At 36.3% G+C, this 27,046-nt stretch overlaps 2 protein-coding genes across 12 annotated transcripts in view; one reads left to right on the top strand and one right to left on the bottom strand.

Moving 5' to 3' along the window:
- Window positions 1–9,979, top strand: part of LOC133531104 (uncharacterized) — a 109,251-nt gene extending 99,272 nt beyond the window's left edge. For 4 of the 9 annotated variants that reach the window (XM_061869208.1, XM_061869209.1, XM_061869207.1 and 1 more), the window contains 3 exons: window positions 1,048–1,260; window positions 2,153–2,305; window positions 7,052–9,979. In XM_061869208.1, the coding sequence (XP_061725192.1) occupies window positions 1,048–1,260; window positions 2,153–2,305; window positions 7,052–7,100 (415 nt within the window). In that variant the 3' untranslated portion in view covers window positions 7,101–9,979. Of the gene's footprint in view, window positions 1–1,047; window positions 1,261–2,152; window positions 2,306–5,159; window positions 5,265–7,051 lie in introns of all 9 variants that reach the window. The other 5 variants (XR_009801457.1, XR_009801458.1, XR_009801456.1 and 2 more) reach the window with 5 other exon arrangements.
- A 1,486-nt stretch (window positions 9,980–11,465) lies between these two features.
- Window positions 11,466–27,046, bottom strand: part of LOC133531212 (protein enabled-like) — a 101,556-nt gene continuing 85,975 nt past the window's right edge. For all 3 annotated transcript variants that reach the window (XM_061869350.1, XM_061869349.1, XM_061869348.1), the window contains 12 exons: window positions 26,344–26,499; window positions 24,588–24,706; window positions 23,280–23,391; window positions 21,251–21,387; window positions 20,658–20,754; window positions 20,213–20,263; window positions 19,795–19,998; window positions 19,217–19,390; window positions 18,698–18,800; window positions 18,106–18,197; window positions 17,600–17,723; window positions 11,466–16,690 (listed from right to left, as the gene is read on the bottom strand). In XM_061869350.1, the coding sequence (XP_061725334.1) occupies window positions 16,662–16,690; window positions 17,600–17,723; window positions 18,106–18,197; window positions 18,698–18,800; window positions 19,217–19,390; window positions 19,795–19,998; window positions 20,213–20,263; window positions 20,658–20,754; window positions 21,251–21,387; window positions 23,280–23,391; window positions 24,588–24,706; window positions 26,344–26,499 (1,398 nt within the window). In that variant the 3' untranslated portion in view covers window positions 11,466–16,661. The remainder of the gene's footprint in view (window positions 16,691–17,599; window positions 17,724–18,105; window positions 18,198–18,697; window positions 18,801–19,216; window positions 19,391–19,794; window positions 19,999–20,212; window positions 20,264–20,657; window positions 20,755–21,250; window positions 21,388–23,279; window positions 23,392–24,587; window positions 24,707–26,343; window positions 26,500–27,046) is intronic.

Consider the following 27,046-nt stretch of genomic DNA (forward strand, 5'->3'; position numbering starts at 1 on the left):
TAAGACGTTCACCTCGCAATATTTGGCTAATAGGTATTGTCACGTTTTTGGGAATTTTAGAGAGATGAATGAATGGTTAAATAATATAACGCACTAGCTGGAATGATAAAGGCTTATTTGCACTCGACAAATACATTTTTTTATAGGGGACAATCTAGATTCTATGGCAAAAATGACCACACTATCATATATTTTTTTACACAGAGTTTTAGAATTATGAAGTGGCATTAATTAAGGCTTCAAATGTGGACTGTTTTACATTTAGCTCATTAAAAGGTAAAGATATATTCTTTAGAAAGATCAAAAATAAATATATCTAATCGATACTGAATAGATGTGAACATTTTATTTCTTGATTGTTCTTAAAATATAAACTCACTATTTATACATTATATTTTATGGCTGTGGCATGGCAAGACTACATTATATTATCTAACGTTCACATAAAAATATATTTATGTTTATGTTAATTTAACTACACAGTTAAATTACCTACTAACTTAATATGCTTATAACTGACAAATAATGCTGTCTTGCCATACAATATTTAGAATATTTATATATAAGCTGGTAACATTACGGCACTAATGGTAAATTTTCTTTCTTTCCATCTGTCAACACTCATGCGCTGGGGGTAATCGCACTGCAATCTGGTAACACTGGTTTTTCATACTAAACTTTCTTTTTCTAAATGGCGTGATTAAAACGCTTACTCACGCTTTTTTGTCACACGAATGTTATCACTAATGTCTTAATTCCCTTTTCAAATAATTCTCTCATTGGAACACAATTTATCTTCTTTTACATATTTTTTTTTAATCATTATTTTTATTTATGCATAAATGATTTTATAATCGTGGCAAATAATTAATGTAAAATTCCATTTTATATGGGCAATATTAAAATGTCCCTAATGGAAATTGGCTGAACAAAATACATCACTTACATACATCAATCTCTTTGGTTTTGGCGGATGCATCAAAAACGATGCGTATTTTCATCGCATCACTTTCGTTTTGACGCGTATCTTGATGGACTAACTATCAGATCCTCCCTCAGCGAGATGTCCGGGTTCAGCACGGCGTCGGCGCGCACGTTCGTGCACGAGGCGTCCACGTTGGTGCTGGAGACCCTGGAGGCCGGCATCCGGAAGCACTACCTGGTGCCGCTGGCCGTGGCCCAGCGCTCGAGGTGGCGGCGGAAGGGCGTGAAGCTGCACATTTACAACGAGCACACGTTCATCGCTAAGCATTTGAGCGGGTAAGTTATTTTTTGCCCAGATATTTAGTGTATCAAATGTGTCCTATTTTGATATGTTTATATCCATACCAAAATGGTCTGAAACATATATAATAGTTAAGTAGATTTTGGTTAGTGCTATTTGCTATTTTTATTTGGAATACCATAAATCAAACAGTACAGCCTGTAGTTTAGGTTAGTTTATAATAATTCCTTGAGTCACAAGTATGACAAATAATTATGACCAGGGACATAGTAAGAAAACTAATTATTTACAATAAATACTTATAGGTAAATTCAAGTCACAGGGCCTAACAGAAAAATATAAAATTTTAATAATACTTATACAAAGTGTCGTCCATTATGGGGCTTTAAATGCAGGGTTCTGATTGATTGATTCAACTCACTGAGCTACATTTGTCATGGGATATGGAAAAAAATATTTGCTGATCAGATATCGACGAGCTTTATATGGAAGAGCTAACATTTTTTTCACGATTTCGGGGTCGGTCCTATACTAAAAGGAGCTCAGTTTAGCGAGTAAAATCGAACCTTAGACTTAAAGCGCTATAGTGGATCAGCACACTGTATGTAATATCAAATATGTATTTAAATATGACGACCGGTCTGGCCTAGTGGGTAGTGACCCTGCCTATGAAGCCGATGGTCCCGGGTTCAAATCCTGGTAAGGGCATTTATTCGTGTGATAAGCATGGATATTTGTTCCTGAGTCATGGATGTTCTCTATGTATTTAAGTATTTATAAATATGTATATATTATATATATCGTTGTCTAAGTACCCGCAACACAAGCCTTATTGAGCTTACCGTGGGACTTAGTCAATTTGTGTAATAATGTCCTATAATATTTATTTATTTATTTATTTATAAATAAATTGTATTATTTATTCAGCGGCACGGTGTGCGAGGTCTGCCAGAAGACGATCGCGCGGCGGCTCGGCAAGCAGGGCTACGAGTGCCGCGACTGCGCGCTGCGCTGCCACAAGCACTGCCACGTCCAGGCCGCCGCCGCCTGCCCGGCGTCCTCCGTGCACAATATGGAGCTGTGAGTCGCTAGGATCACTATTACATTTTGGGCCAATTTAGTGCGATTGCACTAACGTTAATGCTCGTATTTGCCTGTTTTGTCAAATCACGCTGTAGATAATGAACGAATGGTCAATTTACAGAAGCCTCTGCGGTTGATTCGTACTAATTTATCAGATTCCGGGATCGAAGATCAATATAATCAAAATATTCTAAACAATATACCCTCTTATGGGTTTACATCTGCATCCATTATCAAGATTAGGCAGTTACGTTTCTTTAAGTTAGAGCGCTAGAATGAGAGACATGTAATTCAGGTTTCGATTAGCGTTTGTCATCTTGCCTGTCCCCCTCTGTCCACAGATTTGTGTTTAATACAAATTTGACAAACTAGGCCATTACGAGCAAAACCTGCACCTACACTTTGAAAATATGAAATGGCAATCATATTACTATTTACCTACTAGTTTTAAGGTATGTAAGTATTACGAGTGGGTAGGTATGAGAAAACAAAAAGGGATGCATTAGGTATTTAAACATGCGAAGGTCTGCATTTGATACTCTAAAAATTACTTAACATATTATAATCTGATTCATGCTTGCAGCTCACACTAATTTGCCTACATTTTGTACCTAAAATTTGCGTATTTCATCTACAAATGACAACCCACGTGATATAATACACAACGCCAAACAAATAAATGTTACACTCGACCAAAACATTTTTAAGTAATAATTGTTCACGTCCAATATATCATGTTGGTTGTCATTCTTATTCTGGGTAGTTACCTACTATTTCATCTTGATTACTCATGTATGGCCTGTTTTATACGAATATTATTTATAAATACTGACCATAAAGTAAAATTTGCAATCCTTCGGCAGAATCATTATGAATTAGTTTGTTTCTTGGATAAAATATTTTTCCTAAAAACAGGTTTGTACGGAAATACTTTCGAGAGTAAGTATACGAGATTGGTATAGCTAGTTGGCAAGTAGTTAATTTTATATCATGTAAAAAAAATTATCCAAAAATAAAATTGTCTATTGTCGTACCAAACGTGAAGTATTTTCAGTTTACTCTTGCTACTTTTATGCTCGTAGTGTTCGTTAAATACTCAACATTTTTTTCATTTCGCACTTATAATCTATGAATCTAGAAACTACACTAGATTTCTCTAATACTGAATGCTGCGCTGTCAAAGCATAAAGTATAAAATGTACACGTAATCATAAAATATTACATATACTCTCGTCATAAAGGGTAATCATTCTTAACATTTACCACCTGTTGAGAAAAAAAGAGAATGATCCATCAAACAGGATAAAATAATTAATTAATTCTTCAATTATACCTACTATCGATATTTTTTTATTCAATGACCATACCAAAGGCAAGAGAAGGACGCCGGTAACGTCAACCGCCATACAGTATAATTTTATTGTTAATAAATAATCTGTTTTCTATTGCATTGGCATTTGATGCTATCAGAATCGAGACACTACCGTCGGATTTTGCTCTGAATCATCGGTTTCCTTTAACCCATTCAGTGCTAATCGCCACACGTTGTCGTTTTGCCTGTACGAAGCATTCTCGCTACATACCGAGAAACGAACGTTAGCTACGACCGTAGCTCAGCGGTGAATGTGTTAACGCCCAGGAGACCGAAAATTGTATTTTCTGGCCAGCGTTTAGTAGTTCCTGCTTCATTTCACACCTCATAATAGCATAGTTTAAAATCTCGCTCCGCCAATCTCGTAACTAATTACTATACCTACAGTATCGCTTATATGTATGTTTACTTCCATCGCTGCCAGGTCCCATTCCCATAGCTTTGGAAACGGAAGGTATCTATGTTTTATTTACTAATGTTGTTGTCATGTGCTTTGTCCGCGCTTTGGCAATCGGTCTACCAATTTAAATGAGAACAATTTATACTCTGGCACAGCGACCTTGCCCGTACAAAAAGGCGGCATATTTAAAAAAGTAGGCGCGAAGAGTTGTCGATACAAATTGAATTTCGTGCCTTTTTCTACTGATAATTTGGGTCTGTTTCTGTATACTCCAATGCAATTCAATTTATTGCAATCACGTTCACTCGATATCACTGGTAAAATAAATTATAGTCAGTATATACTGTTAGCACAACTATTTTCTTAAATATTAAATTAACAACTATGACAGTGTGCATTACCGCCTATTTACGAGTGTATTACTAAAAATTTACCTTTGGGTAGAAATTGGTAAAAAATGGTATCCCCTCAGCTGTGAAAGGCCCGAGCAATTTTGATAGATTAAGTAGGTATTCGTTGGGGGTGCCTAATCAATTTTATTATTATTTCTAATTTTAACCACTATAATTAGCCAGATCCAGCACACATTACTGGGCTCATAGCATTATTCTAGTAAATATTATAATATTTACATATGATACATCAAAATAAATAGAGATAGGTGCTTAGAAGGATGTAATATTTTGCGTTGTCACATGTTAGATTATCGTTTTTATTTTAGTTCATATACTGGAAAGTGATAAGTTTGATATTACACCTGCTATATATGGTTTATTTTGGACTATGTGATATTTAATTAAATTGGTAGACCTAACATGCTTTCATAATAAAAATCATACGTCAATAAAAATGATGTCTGTAAAAGTAGTACACATATATATATATATATATTCAATTTATTTCATAGTTTAAACATATTGTTAGTATTTAATCGTATACTGTAAAGAAAAATATATTGGTCCTTCGAACCGGATATTCTCGAATAGCCGGTTTTAGGTATTAGATATTTTCTATGTTATTAACTAAATTAGCCTTGTATTAAAAAACTACTAACATTAGTATTAAACTTATTTTTCTAGATCCATGCTTCCAGTGCTAAACGAATAGCGAGCCGCGAGAAGACTGCAAGAAAAGAAACTTTTATAAACCAAGCAATTTCCACTAAGGTTTAACTCGGCAAGTTTGTACGTTGTCGTGTGGCTTTTATTGTTCGTAGGTAGTTGACCTGAGGAGTGAGACACATTGGAATGAAAAAAATAACATCGAAAATTGGTAATTCGATATTTACTTACCTGATGGCCGATTTGGTTTTAGGTTAACGAAGTAGCAAAGGCAGCAGTCATTCAGAAAAATCTTTAAAATCGAATTTAGAATAAAATTTAACTTCGACATCTGCCGCTAAATTTATTTAAATGTTCAAACGGACAGCAAACTAAATTACCAATCAGGAAAGAGCTTAGAAAAATCGTGTTGCTAATAAAAACACAAATTTATAAAATGACTATAAATTTCAAATAAGCCTAAAGTTCCTTTTTTTAATACATGCTTAAACTGCAATTATACCAAATTCGTTTATTCGTTATTAAGCTCAGTGTCTCAAATTCTTCGGTCAGTTTAGCATGCATGGTTGAAGTGCAGAATCCCATTAAACAGTGGAGCACTTTGTTTTACGTACCTAGTTATCGATGAAAATAACATGCACTTTTGTAGTGACGTATATCAGATCCAAAATTGCATTAGATTAATTTGAAACAGCTGCCGATTGTTATAAAAAAAAATACAGTTTATGAAATAGTACATTACGATACAAGTGCGAAAAATAGGAAATTCGAAACGAGTGGCGATAAATTAAAACACGACCGAAGGGAGTGTTTTAAATCGACACGAGTTGCGAATTACCTATTCGCACATGTATCGTACAACGTTTTACAGTACATATGGCCCTTGAAATGTTCGACACAGTAACATAATATGCTACTTCTCGCACTAGTGCTATAAAGTAGCCCCATATGTACTGTAAAATACATTTTCACGCCGGTTGCAAGATTCGGTTTGGAGTACCTATTTCGAAACTTTTATAGTGCTACCTGCAGTGTGCTACTATTAATTATTGTGACAAAAACGTCTTAGTCTAATTAGTTATTGTTTTTGTTCGTTTTGTATAACTTGCGATGCTCACTGATTTACTTTTGATTTAGTATATATTCTCATTAAGTGAAATGTAAAATTTCTTTTGAGAAATAAAGTTCTTTAAACACAAACTCTGGACCAAGAGTCGAAATCGGTGCGGTGTATTTTTATATTTTTCTTTCAAACATTAAATCGTAATTTTGCTAGCAGGCGTCTCTATTTAGCACACATAAATATTCTCTCGTTGCCTAGATTTGGGCTAGAATCCGGAGCTTGCTCGATCTGATGTACGATGCATGGCACTATTATTAATTTTAGCGTATTGAGAGCTTGTTGCCTTTTTTTATCTTGCTTTGGATGTCTTTCGTTGTTCTTAAGCAAAGAGAATTTGAAATAGGGGTGTGGCGTTCTAAAAGTGTTAACCATGTGTCGAAAGATGGCAGTAAATTTACTGTGGCTGCAAAGTTTTCTTTGACAACCCACCTCTATTTCAAATTCTCTACTAATAATAAAACGTCCTCATCTATACCTATTCTTCTCCGACTCACTGACCACAAGAAATCTATTGTAAGGTTTTTAATTCCAGCAAGGTTATAGCGTGATTTAACTGTCTGGAATTTAATGATGATAAGGACCTTGAAATTGCTTTTTTTTTACATTTTATTGATGCTTGCGTTTTTTGTACTGATATTTTTAGTAAACATGTTCCATTAGGTACCTATGTTTTTATCGTGAAAATTGTAGCATAGCCTTAGCTATGAAATACTTTATTTACTCTATTTTACTATGAACATTGCACTGTTTTTTTTTTTTTTTTTTTAACTTATTTCTCTTTTTCCAGGGCTTACATTTCATCTCCGTACACCGACAAGAATATAAGGATGTTGTGATTGTTCAGACTATTGAGACTATATTAAAACGCTTCGATGCACAAAACATTAAGTTTTACCAACAAATAAATTATACTATCTGTTATAAACCTGTCGACAAACATAGGTATATCTTATTATGCTAATATTAAGAGAAGATCTCTTAACATAATTCATAAACTGCAGTTTCTTTTGCTTCTGTTGTCCTATACCGTATCAACGTCATTTAAGGATGTATCATAACTTATAAATGAATTATAAGTTTCTAAATGTATGAAAATTACAAATCTCTTGATTAGGTAAATATACCGAGAACAGAACGATATGGAAATAATACAAATCTATTACGGCACCTTGACTTTTTCTCTTAAATAAGCATAATCTATTAATGTCGACAAGTTTATAAACTGATTATAAAACCACAAATCTCTCTAAGTACAACACTTATGTACGCTTCTGTACTTTGTATATGTATAGGCTTTTTTACAAATATATTTACAATATTAATGTTATAAACTAGTTTATAAGGTATTAGTTGTTCAGACTGCCAGGGAGGGTAACGTTCGTAATAAACTGTGTCATAGCAAAGCCGACCTTGACTAATGGATATAAGATTAAAAATTGAACATTATCCATTGATATTGATACCCGCTTTCTTTGGTAAAATTAGAATTAGTTTAGGTATCGCTAGAGCCCACCCAGCATTGAAAGTAATCTAAAAACCACTTAACTCAGACGGTTGGCGAGGTTAGGTTTGGTTCTAATTATAAATATATATTTTTTTCTTTAACAAAAACCAGTTGACGAAGCCAAACATTGAAACACACTGTTATCAATTCAGTTCAGTTCAGTTTATTTATTCAAGAACAATTTACATTGTGTTTGAATATATCACTGTCAACCGTCTGGATTAAGCGTTAGACCTATACCAATCTGGCTGAGTGCAAATGATCTTCGCGGTTACAGACCAATGTCAGCCTTCTTTCATCCCGACAAGGTTCATAATCACTTAATGACGTGCCGCACACTAAGGGTTAATCTAAGTATTATAACAATCATATTGTGAGACCTCTAAAATGTTTCTAATAGTGTGCTCAGCTGATGAAAAAATGTTAAAATGTACCCAGGTCGATTTGTTTTATTTTGGATTTAATTTTGTAGTGAATTAACTTTATATATTCATATTAATGCCGCCAATTTCAACTATACGTTTTACTAAAGTTACGATTTCATAAAATTTATTCTGTAGAAAATTTAATCGAAAATATCAACAAAGTTCTGGACCTGTCTCACCTTATGAAATGCGAGCACTCAGCCAAAGACCCGTTTAAAAAGCCAGCCAAAATATATAACAGAGATGTTTCTATTTATCTCTACCTCAAACCTAAAAAAAATTAGTTACCAAAATATACATCACATGTTTGTTAATTTATGTTATCTAACTTAAATAAGGTCCTACGGAGGAATTGTGACAAATGGTAAATTAAACCTTAAACTTAGTGTACTAAGTGCTATTTTGCACATATTGTGATCTGATATGTTAAAGTGCAATAATTAATACTTAAAACATTCACTCTCGCTTCGCTTTCATCGTTACTTAACTACAAAGATGAACTCCAAAAAGTGACTTATGTAAGTAGGTACTTATCGATATATATATATGTTTAAAATATTCCACTTTAACTCGAATAATTTATAAAAAAAGAACCTTGTGTAAACCCATCATGTCAAAGGCACATAAAAATCTAAAAATAGCTACCTATTGAGCCATTGAACACTATTCGTCTTATGCAATTATCATGGGTGCAAGCGAGCTAATATGGACCTTACACGAAAGCATTAAGGTTACATTGACAGCGTTCGTCAGAATCGTTTTTGGGCGGCGTGAACACATTTACTGTCGGCTTTAGGTGTTTTTGATACCTAAAAAAACGGTGAAATCGGAGCTATTTTATCGAGACCCTTTGACATGATTACAGTAGCTTAGACCTTCAGAATCTCATTTCTCAAATGACTTAGTACTCCTGAAAATAGGGAGATAGCTTGACATTTTCAGTTGGTATTTTCAGAAGTGATTTATCACTAATGTATGATAAATATGATAATACTGATATTCCTTTTGACATAATGATTAATGAAGTAAAAAAATTAGTTACACGGTTACACTCTCTTGAATTATTTGTCGCTTTTGGCGACATGTTTCGAACCCATCGAGGGTCCTTCCTCAGGCTTGAGGGCTCGCAACGGCTGCACTCCGTGCAGTGCGCGCCTCCCCGCGCGCCTGACAGGGCGGGGCGGGGCGCGCGGGGTCCGCAGCCCGCAGCTGACTGTAACTAAATATTTTAGAATATGTCTCACGAAGGTTTAAGTTTGATTAATGAAGTATGTGAAGATTTCTTCACTATCTTTCGGAGAATAGTTAATCGTGTAACAAAGTTTGCTGTAAAATAACGTTATTGAATGTAAACGATATCTAAAGATCTCCTCTTCTAATAGGTTATTGTGAAATAACCTGAGGATAGCTCAGAGATGCCACCGTTTATTCACTACTGCGGCCTCATTATTACTAAGACTAAGTTTTTCGCTGGATACTGCATTCTGATCCCACTCCGAATTCTCTGCCATTTTTAAATGTCAATTTCGCTTGCAAATACTTACCTTTTATTTTACCCATTTTACTATAAATATTTTATTTTATTTTCCCCATTTTATATTCAAAATTGTAGTATCCAGTGAATAGACTTTGTATAAAATAATTATACACTGACATTGTAAATTTCAATAATTGTTGACGCATAATATGTGGTTATGACCGATAGATATTATTTATAAATGTTGCGCAATGTGTTTTTTCTGTAATTTTATTTTCTCTTTTTTTAATAAAAGAAATGCCTTTTTAAGCTGTGTTTTGATTTATAGGGACTCGACCACCCCTTCCCAGAAAAAGCCTTTAAATGGCTTAGTCGTTTATTGAACAGCGTCAAGGATTGGCTTTCCCTTTGAATTGCTTACCTATTCATTTGACTTAGCTCTATAGTTCGTTTTTTTTAGCATTAGAAAGAAGGTAAGCAATTATGACGGATCTTTTTATTGAATAACCATTATAAATCATATACAATCATTTACATTATTTTGCCTTCATAAGTTAGACTACTGCTCACTGTTTTTTTTAAAGAGTTTTTCAATCAAAATACATTAGACAAGACACTACATTAGACATTAGGCAAACTTGTTTACCTTTTTCCTAATGCTGAAAAAAACGAACTATAGGAAGGGGTTTCCCTTTCAAAGATACCGCTAAAATGAAAGGGTATCCCCTTCCTAATTCAAAAAATTAACACCTGTGCTGTCAACGCGCTAGACACCCAGTCTCACCCAATATTTGATATTTGAAAATGGCATAAGAGTCATAATTTATAATCGATACCCCTTCAAGAGGTTAGTGCCTAAGCGCTAAAAACGGATGTCCGCTTACCCGTATTATGAAGCGTTTTAATGACCAAATGAAAGGGTTTTAGTTAGTAACGGCTTTGGTAGCCAAAGCCTTACGAAATACCCCTTCCAAAAGCCCGAAGGGGATACCGGACCGGTTCCTGTATCACACAAAACAATTGCGTCTGGAACTCATGATGTTAACAACACTACGTTCTCTTCGTTTCATTCCAATTCTTCACTGTCAATAGTCACTGTCATTCTCTTTTATCGTAGGTAGGAAATTTAAAATGAAAGCACAAATACATTTCACTTATCGATTTATTGACTCCAGCGCATGTAAAACATTACAATAGTTAACCAGACGCTGACCAACGTAACGAACAATCCGCCTTATTGCAAAAACATTGGGTTGATATTTCAATAACCATGTCTATACAATTCTGGTAGGTTTCTACCAAAATGTTAGCTTTCGATTAAAATTTGTATTGTAATTTACGGTTTTAAATAAAATCGTGTACGGCAGTGTATTTCATAGGATACCTATTTGGATAGGAAAGCAAAAAAACTCAAAAAATCAATTATTAAAAAAAAAAAATTGTACCCTGTTCTTAGCAACGTACTTTTTTCCCCTTTTATGTATTTTTTCGGAGATAGTTCTTAAGGCCGACGTCGACTAGGCTCGCAGAGGCTAATCGCAATAATTCGCCTACTATTACTATTATATTTCTATTATTATTTACTATGAAACTGCGTCTATTGACGAAAAGCCGCGGCGTGTCGAATCGAATTCACCATTCATAGTAAATATATAGAAGGCAAATTATTGCAATTCGATGCGCCTCGGCGAGCCTCGTGGACGCCAGCCTTTTAAAGCAAACGAGACTTAGAGACAGTTTAAAAGCAAAAGGTTCAGTTTTCAAGTGCAAAATGAAGAAAAAAAAAACAAAAGTATATGATCACAAAAAAAATATAATTTGTTACCACTATTTACAATTATGTGACTACAAAAAAATAATAGGACATTGTAAATCTACATGGTAACACTAAGCTAGCGGCACCTACTGACATACAAGCATTCGAATAAGTTAATACATAGGGCAGGCCCGACACTGTTAATAAATAACGATGACAGCGGTGGCAGCATGGTTCCATTTTTATCACTTGTTAGAACGTGACAGGCATACAACAAACAAACAGCAGCATTATCAATCATTTATCATTTGTCTGCAGCGTGGCAGGAAGACAAATGATGAAGAGCCATCTTAGCCCTACAGGTTTGTGGAGATGACTGAAATAAAATGTACACTAAGCCAAGCTTGCTGACTGTGCATTTAATTTGTTTCGTTGGTTGTACTATATTTCTGATGAACTGGGTAGAATTGTCTTTGTGCATGATGTACAAAGTGCTAGTACGTATACAAAGTGCCAGATAAGAAACTAAAAACATTTTTAGTGGCTGTACTGTCTTCATGTTTATATTCGCATGGTACTGAAAATATGAAAAGTTAAAGAAGCATGGTAAGAAAATATGAATTATTTATTTTATATAGAAAATAGTTCCTACTCCCTACACCTAAACTAAAAATGTATGGGAAAAAACCGTTTTGAGTATTAACGTTTAACAATACATTTCTTAATTATTTTCTCAAAGATGTTTAGTTCATGCGTGAAAAATAGGGACCGTGCGCGTTGGAGGGTCTGCCATCTTGTGGTCGGAATCAGAATTATATACATTTACATTTACACGTCACGTGTTTTCTTGTACTTAGTAGGTTCTGCCATCTTGTGGACTACATCGGAACAATAAACATCACATTTACGCCTCGCGCCAAAAATCTGACGGCTCCTGTGCTGCCTCCTACAGTTCATGCACGTTTCCTATATGTGCATCATTTTTATTGACAGTGCATGGCCAGTAATAGATCACTTAGTGTCGCACCACAAAACAATAGTAATCATAATCAATATAAATTATCAATCAAAACACTGCGAAAATATGTAGAAAAGGCATTTTAAATTGCCGATTTGTTATAAATTAAAAAAAAAGTTTAAACTTATTATTTACATTTTATTTGAAGTCAGTCAGAAACTAATTGAGAGTAATTACACTCGGTAACAAAAACCGGTCAAACTGCATAAACTTTATGCATTGGTACGGTCTATTGGTACCAATTTTCATTGTCCAAGTGCATATTCAATAATGTCCAAAAATCACAATCATTTCAAGGATAACACACATAAGAGGAATTCACTAAGCGCAGTGTATTATAAAATTAACAATATTTTTATCGAAATGGCATAAAAAAATCCCAACTATTACGTTATTCAATAAATACACATCTTTGACATACTGAGACCAATATAAAATAATAGTTCAATGAACAATATAATCCAACTAAATTTGGTTAGTTTTTTTAATTAAAAAAATTATCACTAATATTTTTTATCTTACATATTACAATATTATAAATATCACTAAGTGTAATCACTTCTAGTGAACGAATGATTTTTATTAGTCGACAAATTATGCACCGGCATCAATGGAAAATTATAATTAAACGATGACACCACAAGAAAACCATTCCACGATTTTTCAACAACTTTAAGGCCGTTTTGAACCGAACGTGTAGAGGCGACATTAGGTACTAAGATCATAGTTGACCCTCTAGGACCATGGGGTCCCAGCGTGCACAAGTTTTTCACAGAAATCACGAATCGTCTGGTTGACGTAACTGGTGACCGAAGAGCTGGCGGCTTCCTCGCACAACGTATCAGTATTGCGATACAACGAGGAAATGCCGCCGGCATCCTCTGTAGGTATATATCCATTATGTATATTGCTATTGTAAATAAAATAAAATTAAATATTATTATTCCCTTTATTCATTAAATTAAATATTACTATTATTAAATTGAATTGTTTATTTATTTATTTATTGAAATGTAAATGGAATAAAGACACGTGGGGTAAAAGAATCAGTTTATTTTGCTCGGGGCAAGACAAACAGAATGAGGACTCCTCTACAAGTGTCCCAAATGTTTTTACATTGCGGTATTTAGTCGATCGACTGAATTCATTGTACTCTGTAGTTTGTGATACACCCCTTAAAATGGGGCTTTGCCCCCTCCTTGCAACTGACGCGATTTTAAACTGTTTTTTTTTTTGGGGGGCTGTTTCAGACCCCTGTAAGTTGAGGAGTTATAATTAATATAGTCTGTAGTAATTTCGTATATAAAATTATTAATGTCGCTTCTACACGATAGTATACCTATGGCAACATGTTTAAATGCTTTTATCAGTCGTTATTCAAAACAGGCTCATTAAATACACTCGGGTGTTTTAAACTATACAGGATGTCGCAAAAACATATCACCATCGAACAAAAATAGCCAACAAGGCTAGGAACCGGTTTTAAAAATAGCGATATATACCGGTTTATTTCAGTTTTACTCCGAATTTTTAAGACCTTTATTGTAACCTAAATAAACCGGTTTATTCGACGAGCGACAAGGCCGGCTGGCTTGGTGGTGGTGGGCGTGGGACACCGACATAGGAAGAAACCGGTTTTTATTGCTCTACACCGGTTAATCAGACAAGAACTTTATGGAAATGTTCGCCTAATATCTGGTTTAAAAATAACGGTTTTACGAACCATACCAGTATTAAAAGGTTTTTCGCCAAGTAGGTAGTAAGTGGTTGGTGGTAACGGTTTGGAAATTTAACCGGTTTCCGGGCCTTGATAACCAAAGGCACATGGGTTGATTTTGAAGACACGAGGTATATATGTAATAAATCTCTCAGTTTTTGAATTGTGTCTTGTGACACCCTGTATACGTGATATACAAAATGTTTAGTGTTACTGCGAGCACCAGAGTTAAAACATCTATTGGTAAATTACATTTTCATAATCCCAAAAAGGACATGGTCGCTATAAAAAAAAAGTGTAAAAATCTTCTAAATTGCATGGTGTTCGTTTTGTACGAAAAATCAATAGGCCGATTATGCCTGGCATTTTAAAGTGGAATGATATATCAGTCAGTTTTAAAGTACTCTTAAAAACTAAAAGGGTCGTGCCTCGAGCCGATGTTTTAAGTAAAAAAAAAAAACTGTACCTTAATGTACTTTTGAATTTTCGTCGTTTTTTTATAATATGTGATACATTTTCGTAATATGACGTTTTTTAATCCATTGCCGGAAGTTAGAAGCTTGCCTAGGAATCTACGAAGCACTTAGTCTAGTTTGGCCTATGAATGTACTACACAACTGGATAAATTAAAAAGAATCACAAGCCTTAAGCAGACTCTAAGTGGCAAATAAATATAAATACTCGTATCGGAAAATAATATATTTTAAAGCCAACATATAAAATGAGCTTGTTCTATTTTTTATTTAAATGAGATCCACTTATATAAAATTGACCTTCTACGTAAATTCCCATAAACATAACTAAATATATATATAAGTGATGCCCAAAAATCCTATATATCCGAATTTACAATAAGTCGTTACTTAAAAACATATATTAAATCCATGGTTGGTTGTAATTTTTTTAAGTTACTTTATCGTGACTAAATTCGCATTTTTAGGTTAACAGTTTACTAAATAAGTAATTATTTGCGTGCCATTTTGTAATTCTTTCTGAAAAACTGCTGAAACTTATGTTTTATGGAAGACTTAATAATATTATGGGAAGATTTGGATGTCAATGTTACGTTTATATAAAGTACCGGCAATGGAGTAAAAAAAAACAGTAACATACATTAATTACATATTATGTATAAAGTATTTATAACTAGGTGACGCGTACAAAATACGCGTTTATAGTCAATAAATATCGAATAATACTAGGTATAACTTGACGCTAAATGAATATTACACATACTTTAAGCTCCTTGCACTATTTACTATTGATTATGTAACGAATTTATAATAAATTATATCTCATTTACAAAAGACGAAGATGCAGATACAAATGGGCTAGGATTTATAGTTTTAATAATATACGAATAGTGTAATAATACATGAATGACGCTAAGTGTGCGTTCGATTTATTTTATATATTACAATCTTAAATTAGTGAATAAGACATTTGTACACAAGAGGGTTGGAAATATTAATAGTAATCAATAGTAAATGTCGCGAGGGCGTCTCCGAACCCTTATAACTACGTACATTATACGTATCCGAATAAATATTTATTTAAGTATAAAATTAAAAAAACACAACTTGCTTTCTGCTTCGATATTCGTGCGCTAATTCTACATTTTTATTTATTATTAATCGCTCGTTAGGATACTAACGATTTTATCATATAACATTAAACCGTTATTTTTTGAAAAATACTGGTTTATATTTAAATATTGTTACACAATAAAATCACACTGAATGGCTTTATAGACCGATTTAACAGGCAACGTCGTCCGCGGGACTTAGAACTTTTAGTATTTACTACAATTTAGTTTAAATTAGTTACTAAATGCTCTAAAACTGGCGCCTTATCACGAAACCCGTAGTTTAAATTGTTTGTCCATCGTTTTCTTATAAAGTGACATAGACACGGATTTCGCGGTAAGGCCCAAGTCCGCGGTGCCAACTAACATTACACGAACATACGTCATACGATCACAAGTTACCGCGTTTACTGGTGAACAAGTCCACTATAATAATAGTATATTAGACCGGCGAAATATCGAAAATCTGGCTCATTTTGTAGGCTTTGTTCTCAGTCATCACGTTTCAAAGTGACATCGACGCTTTATATATAATAAGTCTAAACACGAGAGTAATAGATGTACATTATGCAAGTGAAAAATAATCACAAAGCATTGAGAGCAAGCGTTGTTCGTTACATCTCTTTACATTTTGCCAATTCCGCAATAATTTCTATTTTACATACCAATTATAAGCCTCTTTCGACTGGCTAATCGAACACCGACTTGATAAAACGTTTTCTTATTCATCATTCCAACAAACTGGAAATAGTAATGGAAAAACCTAATAAAAACACTGTACTTTCCTTATTTCACGGATATAAGCAAATGCAGGTGCTCTGCTCTAGTGGAGTAGGAGGGAGCGGGATAGAACACGTTGTTCACCAGTATGCGGCTGCGATGGACTAGTTAACACTCGATGCGTCGTGGCGTGCTTTACCTACGCGCGAATTCCGCCTTCATTGCTGTAACAATAAGGTTTAAATTAAAGCAATGTATTTTTCAAGTCGTATTATGATCAAATGTATTAGAATTGAATTGAAATCTTTATTGTCATATTGTGAGTTACAATGATCTTAAAATTATGTTAGGGTAGAATCATCACAATCAACCGCGATGCGGCGTACAATGTTAATACTAAAACTAATCTTACAGCTAAATAATTATACAAATATTACATGTGATGCGAATAAAATTATTGGTAACAAATAATATGTCATACTAACTCGACGGCATAAAGTGGTCACTTATCTTATAGTAAGCTTTGTCTAAGCACCATTTATAAAGTTTACGTCCGAATTCAGGTAGTTCAAGTATTTTAATTTCATTAGGCAAGTGGTTAAATGTGTGAATAGACATATAAAATACACTCTTTCTAAAGTAAGCTGTTTTGTGATCAATGGGATAGCACAAATTAAAACCATGGAGTTTGGACGTTATTCTCGGATTGCTTTTTTGTATTTTAAACTTGTGTAGATTTTTTTTCACATAAAGACAGATTTCATATACATATAAAGAAGGGACCGTTAGTATTTGTAATTCTTTAAACAATGGCAGGCATGAGTCTCTACTTCGGGCGCTACAGATGGCCCTTACACATTTTTTTTGCACCTTGAAAACTATGTCAATAGTTTAACAGTTTAGCTCTGTCAATAGTGTAATAGTTTAACACCGTTAGGTTACTTACTACAGAGGATTTTTATGTCTACTTTATTTGTCACCGTTATATATTAACTCTGATTTCATATTACTTATGATCGGTTGCAACAATTGCACCAAACCATCTGTCATCGTTAAGGCGTTCACAATTTGGGAAATTTTATATTTCACATCAGTTTTATAGTTTCGTGGATCAGTCCTTAGTCAGTACTCACCGTCGAGTATCTCGCGCTTAATCTGTGTGAGCTGCGCGCGCATCTCACGCAGCATGTCTTGCTTGAAAGCTTCCCACTCGGCTGCTGACACGTAGCCGCCGCCATCGCCACCGCCGTTCACTTGCTGTAAAAAAACCAAACGCTAAATTAATAGGGTCCCAGAACGAGCCACCTTGTGTAGAAATAACGGCGTCAAGTAGCTACGAAGATATATCTCGCCTGAGACGAACGCACGTGAGAACAGCCTGCGACGGTGCCGAGGCACATTTTCACAGACTAAGCTGTGTCATGTGGCATTCCTAACGTCTAATAAATAAACCACTTAAAGTTACACAAACTAGTTTACACAGAACGGGCCTTAACAGGGTGTACCGACTAATTGCATAGGATCGCAGGAAACTATTGGACGAGGGCATAAGAGCTCGTTGAGGAGATCCTTAGAGAATTATGTGCGGAGAAAATAATCATGATACATCAGCCACCTAAGTAAAATAAAACATAGGTACCTTAAGTATAGTCTCCTCGCTTGCGGAGCCAAAGCGCTTGCGCACCGAGCGCGGCGACTGCGGCGCTTGCGTAGCGGGTGACTCGGAGTTAGCTGCAAACACAAAACCATTTGACTTGAACAGAACAAAGTGAGGTGGTGTCATTATAAAAGCCATATTTTCATAGAAGTTTGACAATTAATAACGAAATCACTACACATTATCATTGTAAATGCCATGCAGAGTTAGCTTGGTCCGACTATCAACTCTATCGAATGCCAAGATGTTTAACATTGCTCAATTCGTTGATTGTGCAAATGTGCATGGTGCAATCAACCTTTAGGGTAGAAAGTTAGTACAGACTTACAACTCTTTAAGTTCACCCCCTTGTTTTGATATCAATATAAGACTATTGGTATTTCAAATCCTTGAACCCTCAATTCCTAATAACTTTAAAAAAATTATAAAACTTCGCCGCCATTTTGAATGTATGTATTTTTAGGTAGTTTGCACATGTGTCATGGTTAAAACAAGTAAGTAGCATTATTAGGATTTTGTTTTGTGCGATGAAGTTTAAAAGTATATTTAAATATAAACACAAATGTAAACTTACGCGTAGTGCCATTACAGGTGTTGGGTAGGCGGTGTGGTAGCGTAGCAGCGCGTTCCCACGTTTTCAGTGGTGTAGTGTTGGCGCTGTTATCCCCTGACGACTCCTGAAACAGGTACGATATAACTTTTACCAAAAGGGGCCGACATAAAAAAACACTATCCTTGCTCCGGATCGTACACGAGATCGCCTTGGCAAATTGACAGAGCAACGCCGATAGTGCCATGGCGACGTTTGAGTTAGATTTTATTTAGTGGAGCCGCAGTCCTCGATGGCGGGATTGAAGATGTAAAGTTGCGTTTCCTGCAGAGGGACGTGTAAGTGAAAAATCAATAGAATTACTTTGCTCCTTTACAGTAAAATATGCCATACTTAGCATCGAGGACTTTGTCGTCCACGTTTATCACCGTTAGGTTACATAACATCGAGGACTTGAAAATCTACGTTTGTCACCGTTAGGTTAGATAACATAGAGGACTTAACATCTATGTTTGTCACCGTTATATGAGACATGTGTAGTACCTCGGCTCGGTCCAAATGCGCCCGGCGGCGGGCCAGCGTGCGCTGCATCTCGTGCATCATGCAGTGCATGTTGTTGTTGCCGCGCGCGCTGCCGCCCGAGCTGGACGACGAGCCCGAGTGCTCGGCGCCGCCGGGCGGGGACGCGTCCGCGCTCGCCGCGAGAGTCACCGCTTGCTGGAAAACGTAAGGGCAAGGGTTAATAGAGATATTAGTAAAATAATGTGACACTAGACGTATCTGGGAAAACATTTTGTTCCTGTTGCATCATACCATCTCTCGACATCGTGGTAATTCATAAAATCGTCAGCTGTAGCATGACGGCTAAAAATTAGTATTTGCTGTAAAACAACTTAGCCATCCTGACTTAAAACAGTCCTCGGTGATATCTCTTCTAACAATTTGGTCATCCCGATTTGAAGTAGTTCTCGGTAATATTTATTCACGACTCGGCCACCCCTTACTCGAAATAGCCCCAGTGATTCTCTATCAACGCGGCCATCCTGACCTAACAGTCATCAGTGTTATACATTCTACGATTCGGGCATCCTGACAGGGAGAAGGTCCCGGGGGCACGTTACCTTGGCTTGCCGTTTGAGCCTGGCCTGCTGCAGCTGGGCGGCCAGGCCGGACAGGTCGGGCTGGGGGGGCTGCGGCGGCGGCGGCGGCGGGGGCGGGGACGCCACGGCGGGGGTGGGGGCGGGGGCGGGGGCGGCGCCGGGCGGCGGCGGGGGCGGGGGCGGGCCCGCGGCGGCGGGCGCGGGGGGCGCCGGCGGGGCGGCCGGCTGCTAAACCAAATATAATGCATCAAATATTTATCTTTTTAACCTCATAAGGTCCCATATATTTTTATAGAAGAAAGTAATAAATCAACGAATGAGTAGTACATGAACTCATTTTATTAATTTGAAAGCGTATATGAAAGCAGACTTTCGCATAAGCTAGGGTCGGTTCGTGACCTGTGAATTAAAACAATTATACATATAATTAAATACTAACCGCTGGAGGAGGTTGAGGCGCGGCCGGGGGCGTCTGTGGCGCTATGGGACCCTGTACAAAAAAAAAAAACAATATGAATACTATTCTTGAGAATTTTACAAGGATGCATAGTAACGATGGCAATAATGGATGGATCACTTTGAGAATTCGAAACGAATAATTAACTAGACAGCCACGAATAGTTAAATACAAATTTAAAACTAATAAAATCACAACTATTCATATTTATATATAAAAATAGTTCTACAATTATTTCCTAAACTTACATTTCGCTTGAAAGTTTTGAAATTACAACAGGATGAAAATACCTTACAAGAGTTTTTTCGTAAATTATATAAAATAGACTACTTTGTTTGTGTGAGCCCGGCATGCATGGTTAAAAATATATTGTGATATTTTATGTTTTCAAATAAGTCGACTACTTGATTGCAGAGTAGGTACTCACATTAGGTGCGGGAAGATTTTGGTGCGGCGGTACAGGCGGTGGCGCGGGCGGCCCATTGTTCGCTGCCGTTAGGCACATATTAGGCGGCATCGGTGCGCTAGTAAAAAATAGAGAAAACGTTGACTAACACGTATGGGCAAGGTTAAATTAATATGTAATTGTGAAATTGATTTAGATGTGAAAGGAAATCATTTCTCTGTACATTTATGGCCGGCGCTTTGTAGAGAGAAGCGCCAATGAAAAGATCCCAAGCCACATCACATCACGCCAGTTATATTTTCCAGGTAGTTAAATTTATGAGGTCATTATTCCAACGATACCTAGAGACCGGGGTACCCTGACACCCTGACACCCTGTGTACATACGGTTTTTGTCAGCGCGATCGCATCCTACTCGTTCTAGATGTACATGCCAGCGAAGTTGTGAGAAATTTAAGGGCTAATTCATCCGTGTCCATATTTTTCCGCTGTAGCTATGTCCCATTTTCATTCCTTATTTATCCTTAGGGTCGGCACTAAAACTTTTGTCACCGTTAGGTTCGGTCGATTGTGGTGTATAGTCGAGTACGGTAAGATGTGTGTGAGGGTACGTACCTGGAGGTGCGGTGGTGTGTGTGCGCGGGCTGCGAGGGCTGGTGCGGCAGCGTGTGCGTGTGCGCGTGCGCGGCGAGCGGCGGCGCGGCGTGCGGCGGCGGCGCCGGCGCGCCCGCGCCCGGGATGGGCTGCTGGTGCTGTACACATATATTAATGTTTATCGCGTTGCTTTCTAGTTTGACAAACATGTAGGTGGAAAAATATAGGTTTACGTTTTAAATTTCCAATCGATAAGTTCAAATTTTCTATGTGAAGTCGTCTCTTTACGCCGACATCTTTCATGTTTGCCGACTTTTTCTAATGACTAATTGATTTACCAAATTATACTATTATCAGAACTCGGAAGCCAATAAGATAGACTATCTAACGAATATAGTATATATCACAATGAACCCCTGAAGGAAGTAAGTAAGTAAATATTCTTTATTGTGCACCATACATTTAAAAATAGACAGGAAATGAAAAAACACGTAAAAGTTAGGTAACAACAGGCGGTCTTATCGCTAAGAAGCGATCTCTTCCAGACAACCTTTGGGTAGCAGGAAACTATGAACTTACAACATTGAACGGGTAGTGCCGATATACATATAATTCAACAAAAAGAAGACGCAAACAATATAATACATACCTACATACTAATAAAATAAATACATATATACATACATACATTATATATTATACAATCATAAATAAAGGCAAGTTAAGGCAGCGAAAGGTAGTGAGTCTTCAAAAGATTTTTGAAAACGGGAAGGGATTTAGCACGTCTAATGTCTAATGGCAAAGCATTCCACAACCGAACAGCACGAAAAGAAAAAGAGTTGCTATAAAATTTTGATGATGAAGGTGGTGGAGCAAGGAGATGCATCTCCGCACAGCGGACCGAGGAAAGATAGTTGAAACGCTTTTTAAGATATAGAGGAAGATATCACGAATAAAAAAATATGATAAAGAACACCCAAAAAATATCACAAAGTGATTCTAGAAAGTACATATACATACTCAATTACCCGATACCGCTTTTCAATACTTTATCTTCGTCATTATTTAAAAAAAAATCGAATAAATATATTATATTAAGTCTTCACAAAAAAATTAAGTGTATATGTGTATAATAAAATACGCACGTACATTAATATACATTATACGAACTGCCACTGACCGAGCAACTTCTTACACTGAACCCGACTTGGACATGTGTTTAACAAAATTAAATATAATTAACAGCCTAATACTAATTACACCGTAGTAATATATACAAATGTTAATTATCAAGAGACACAAATAGATTAACCAACATTTGCTAATATTTTTCGTTTTGTTGTAGTAAGCACTAATTAGTCCTTAATTATTATTTCTCCAGCTGAGTGGGCGAAACATGAAATTATTACCATCCTTTAACGACATAATATTTAACTCGGTCGCAAACAATAAAGATTATGGCTCTGTACTCTCATTTTTACTGGGAGAGTTTCATATTTAGGTATTTTTTAGTCAAACGAACTGTCGAATCTATCAAAAAACCTTAAATAGGTGGCGCCACAATACATAGCGAACAAATTTTTGACTTTGAAAAAGAAAACAAATCACTGGCAGCGCACTTCATTCCGTCAATAACATCTAAGTTCATGACATGTTCTTGTGCTACCCTAGCGCCACCGGAGAGATTTCGAACTATTATTTACAGCTGCCTTTTGCAACAGTTCTCCTATAAGATATTGTGTCCTTCCCTCTACCGTACAGAAATGACACTTCATTCAAAACCGAAGTTTGACAGCGATTCTGGGACGAATTATGCTGTCCCTTTCTAATGTATGGCACTATCACTTTCGGCCATTTAGGGTTGTCAAAATTCAAGTCGTTCATTATCTGTGGCCGTGCACGTATAGGGACGTCAAGTTGTGCCGACCTTAATAGTTGCTCGTAGCAATGCTGAGCCGAACGGAGTCGAGAAAAGCCGAACGGAGTCGAGAAAAGCCGAAAGGAGGAGTGTCGCCCCACTGGTTAAAGGAGGAGTATATACTCGTATTACCGCGTGGTGTGGCGCGTGGTACTGGCTGGGCGGGTGGTACTGCGGGTGCTGGTGCTGGGGCGCGTGGTACGCTGGTTGCTGCAGTATGGCTGCGTCTTCGCGCGTCATCGTTCTGAAAGTAGTCATGTATTTTTATGTCCCGACCTAGGAATTTATGGAGCAAAATTTATTGACAGATAGTTTCTGTATCGATAAATTAAATTAATTATCAATACTTTTCGTTGATACCAGTGATCGCCCCAAGGTTCGTTTGTATATTATTTGTAAGTATTATAGATAGATAGATAGAATACTCTTTATTGGCACACCTCAGTAAAAAAATACAAGAAAAATAAACAATTGATTAAATTTAGAGGCAGACAACAGGCGGTCTTATCGCTAAAAAGCGATCTCTTCCAGAAAACCTTTATTATTATTTCGGGGTCAATGATAAAATGTACACAAAACATAGTAAGCATGGTACGATCGCTTGGTTAGAGTAAAATGATAATAAGTGAAGTTAAAAAAAACCTTTCTTAATAAAGAAGGGAAATGAGTTATTACTTTGTTTTATGTTAAAACATTCAATAAAATTATTATTTTTACAAAACAAAATTTGGAGCCATCGTTCGAAAAGATGCCGCCGTACTTTTGGCCTATGCCCGGTAAGATGGCGCCTTTTTTTGATATTCAACGAATGTAACACATAACAATGAAAGAATAAGGTATAAATTCAAATGGCGTTCTAAAAGTTTAATCATGTGTCAAAATATGGCAGTACATCTACTGTGGCTACAAAATTTACTTTGACAATCCACCTCAATTTCAAATTCTTTTTGATATGAGAGAAGCATCGATAATTGAGTTTATCGATATAGAAAATCCCTCAAATAAATAAATATACTTAGTTCTTACCTGTAGCCCATATCTTCATCGTAGTGTTGTGTGTTGTTGTGTCCATTAAAAGGTACATTCGGTTGCAGTGGTGGCGCCGCTGAGTTATCGCTCGGTTTCTTTGACGCCTACACATCAGACAATGTTCTTAGTTCTTACCTGTAGCCCATATCTTCATCGTAGTGTTGTGTGTTGTTGTGTCCATTAAAAGGTACATTCGGTTGCAGTGGTGGCGCCGCTGAGTTATCGCTCGGTTTCTTTGACGCCTACACATCAGACAATGTTCTTAGTTCTTACCTGTAGCCCATATCTTCATCGTAGTGTTGTGTGTTGTTGTGTCCATTAAAAGGTACATTCGGTTGCAGTGGTGGCGCCGCTGAGTTATCGCTCGGTTTCTTTGACGCCTACACATCAGACAATGTTCTTAGTTCTTACCTGTAGCCCATATCTTCATCGTAGTGTTGTGTGTTGTTGTGTCCATTAAAAGGTACAGGCGGATTAGGCGGTTGTGGCGGTGGCGGCGCTGAGTTTCCGCTCGGTTTGTTTGCCAGGATCTAGAAACAAATAAAAAGTATATAATAAAGTTTGCAAACTGATTTTCGTTAAAATACCTTTCTTCTCATTCTAACAACACAAATTTAAAAGTACAAACGAATGCTAACGACGGACGCTTTTGAATCACGATAATCTTTAATAAAAAACGACTTAAAATGCTATAAAAATTGTGACAATAATGTATCTCTTAAGAATTACAATACTCTTTTTATTGTAAACACGAAGAATATACGAAGTTATGTCGATTATTTTTAGATCATCATAAGCAGTTTTGCTACAGTACCAAATAGTGCTTACTATGAAAAAATACCTAAATCACTATAGGTGTGCCTTAAATATTTGAAGAGTTATTTTGATTTCTCCAGGATTTTCCTGATCGGTCGAACTATCCTCGATGAATCAACAGACATATACAAAAATCAAATACCAACGTTTTAGGAACCTTCTTTGTCTTGAAGTCGTTTCAAAATGAGATTAAAGGCCATGTCAGAGGATTAATAAATAAGACGTGCAGAGGCAGCATGGTTCCATTTTTTTCGCTTGCCACTATGCCCATCACTTTCGCACTTACATAGTTGTTAGAACGTGACAGGCATGGTGACAAATGGTAAAGAGCCGACCATCTTAGCCCTACTGGAAAGTTTTATTACTACCAGCTCTCGAATTACCGTGTCTCCTTTTAAAGCGCTAACGTTCCTTTGATCAAATAAGTCGCACACTTAGTCACTCGCACATTCTTAATATATCCTATGAAAATAAGACGTAGCAGGTCGGCTTATTGTGAGATCTTCAATTCGAAAATAATTTAATAACAGTGTGCCTAGCTTACCAAAAAACAGTTTGACTTTGAGATAGATAGATAGATAGATACATTCTTTATTCATACCCTCATCATACATGGTATTGGCTTTAGAACAAACAGAAAAGAAAAGTGTGAAATAAAAACATGCAAACTTAATGTTATAAAAAAAACATTTATTTTAGTTAATTAATACGCCATGTGTCGTGGCACAGAAAAGGTGCTGACTCAGCATGATGATGCAGCAAGCCACATAGCTGGTATTCTGCCAGTAACCTTACACATAGCTTTTATGTGAACCCATAAGGTGCCATACCTTCAACATATATAGTTTGTAACAGAATTTAATATAGGTTGATTCATACAGAGCACGAAATATGAAGTGAAACTAGTTACCTCTCAAAATTTTCCCAAAAAATCTACACCAGCTTTAGCTGTCTTAGTGAATAAATCCATACAAATGTTCCAAACCTAGAGCTTAGAAAAATAAGAAAGCTTATTAGAGTGCTCACTCCATACAACAGTTTCCTTAATTAATTAATAATAAGTTGTACGAGAGGCCTACCTAGAGGTACCATGTGTCATGGTACGTATACCATTCGGATACTACTTCCGAGGAAACAAAACGTCACCCGCAAGTCTTCCAATCAACCTATAGATTTGGTGTTCGAACTGTACGTACACAGTATTTTACAAAGATTGTGTATTTCAAAGCACTCCTCTATAATCTGAGAATTTCTTCCATATGCCTTAGGGCTGCAGTTTTTCCGATGCGCCCTATACGAGTATAACGTCTTCTTCTGCCGCTTTAAAAGTTTATCATTATAGTCTAAGTACCTCAAGTGTATGCATCATGGCTCTCGCGAAACTGTCCGCGTCCTCACGACACGAGAAGTTCAGGCCATAGACGTGTCGCGCATCTCGCCATTGGTGGAACGTCGCCGTCGCTTGGTTGTACTTGAGCCCGCGGACGATGCCGCAATTTATTACCACCTGGAATAATAGAAAAAATTATTATTATCGTCAGGAAAAAGACATTCGTGAATTCCAATTTTCTAAAGACACTTCAGCAGCCAGTAAATCTTTGTCATGTACCTAACTTTTATGACAGTCTTACTAATAGCTTTCTAGCTCGCTTAGGTTTCGACTTGCTCACCCTAAAAATTGATCTTAGAAACGTGGTTTATTAACTCCTTCTCTAAAATGTGGAAAAAATCTGGCCAGCACTTAAGCTCGGGGAAGACTATTTCCGCAATGAACATGTTATACATCTCTTCGACTTTAACTCATTTGGGAAACAACGAACTATGACGTCCAGGATAGTGTAAGACACAATAAAGAAAGTAACGGGAATTCCACAAAAAAGTCAACTTTGTCGGGGACGTGACCGTGACGGATATGGCAGTTACCTGAATAACCTGCAGAAATCTGTATTATTTAACGTAGAATTTAAAGCTAAGTAGTCAATCGTTATGATGCTAAAAGTCGGCTTCTTAGTTTTATCAGAAGTGTTAAAAAATAGCTCTACCTTCCCGACACT

Source organism: Cydia pomonella, chromosome 24 (assembly GCF_033807575.1).
Source record: "Cydia pomonella isolate Wapato2018A chromosome 24, ilCydPomo1, whole genome shotgun sequence".
Taxonomy (NCBI): Eukaryota; Metazoa; Arthropoda; class Insecta; order Lepidoptera; family Tortricidae; genus Cydia; species Cydia pomonella.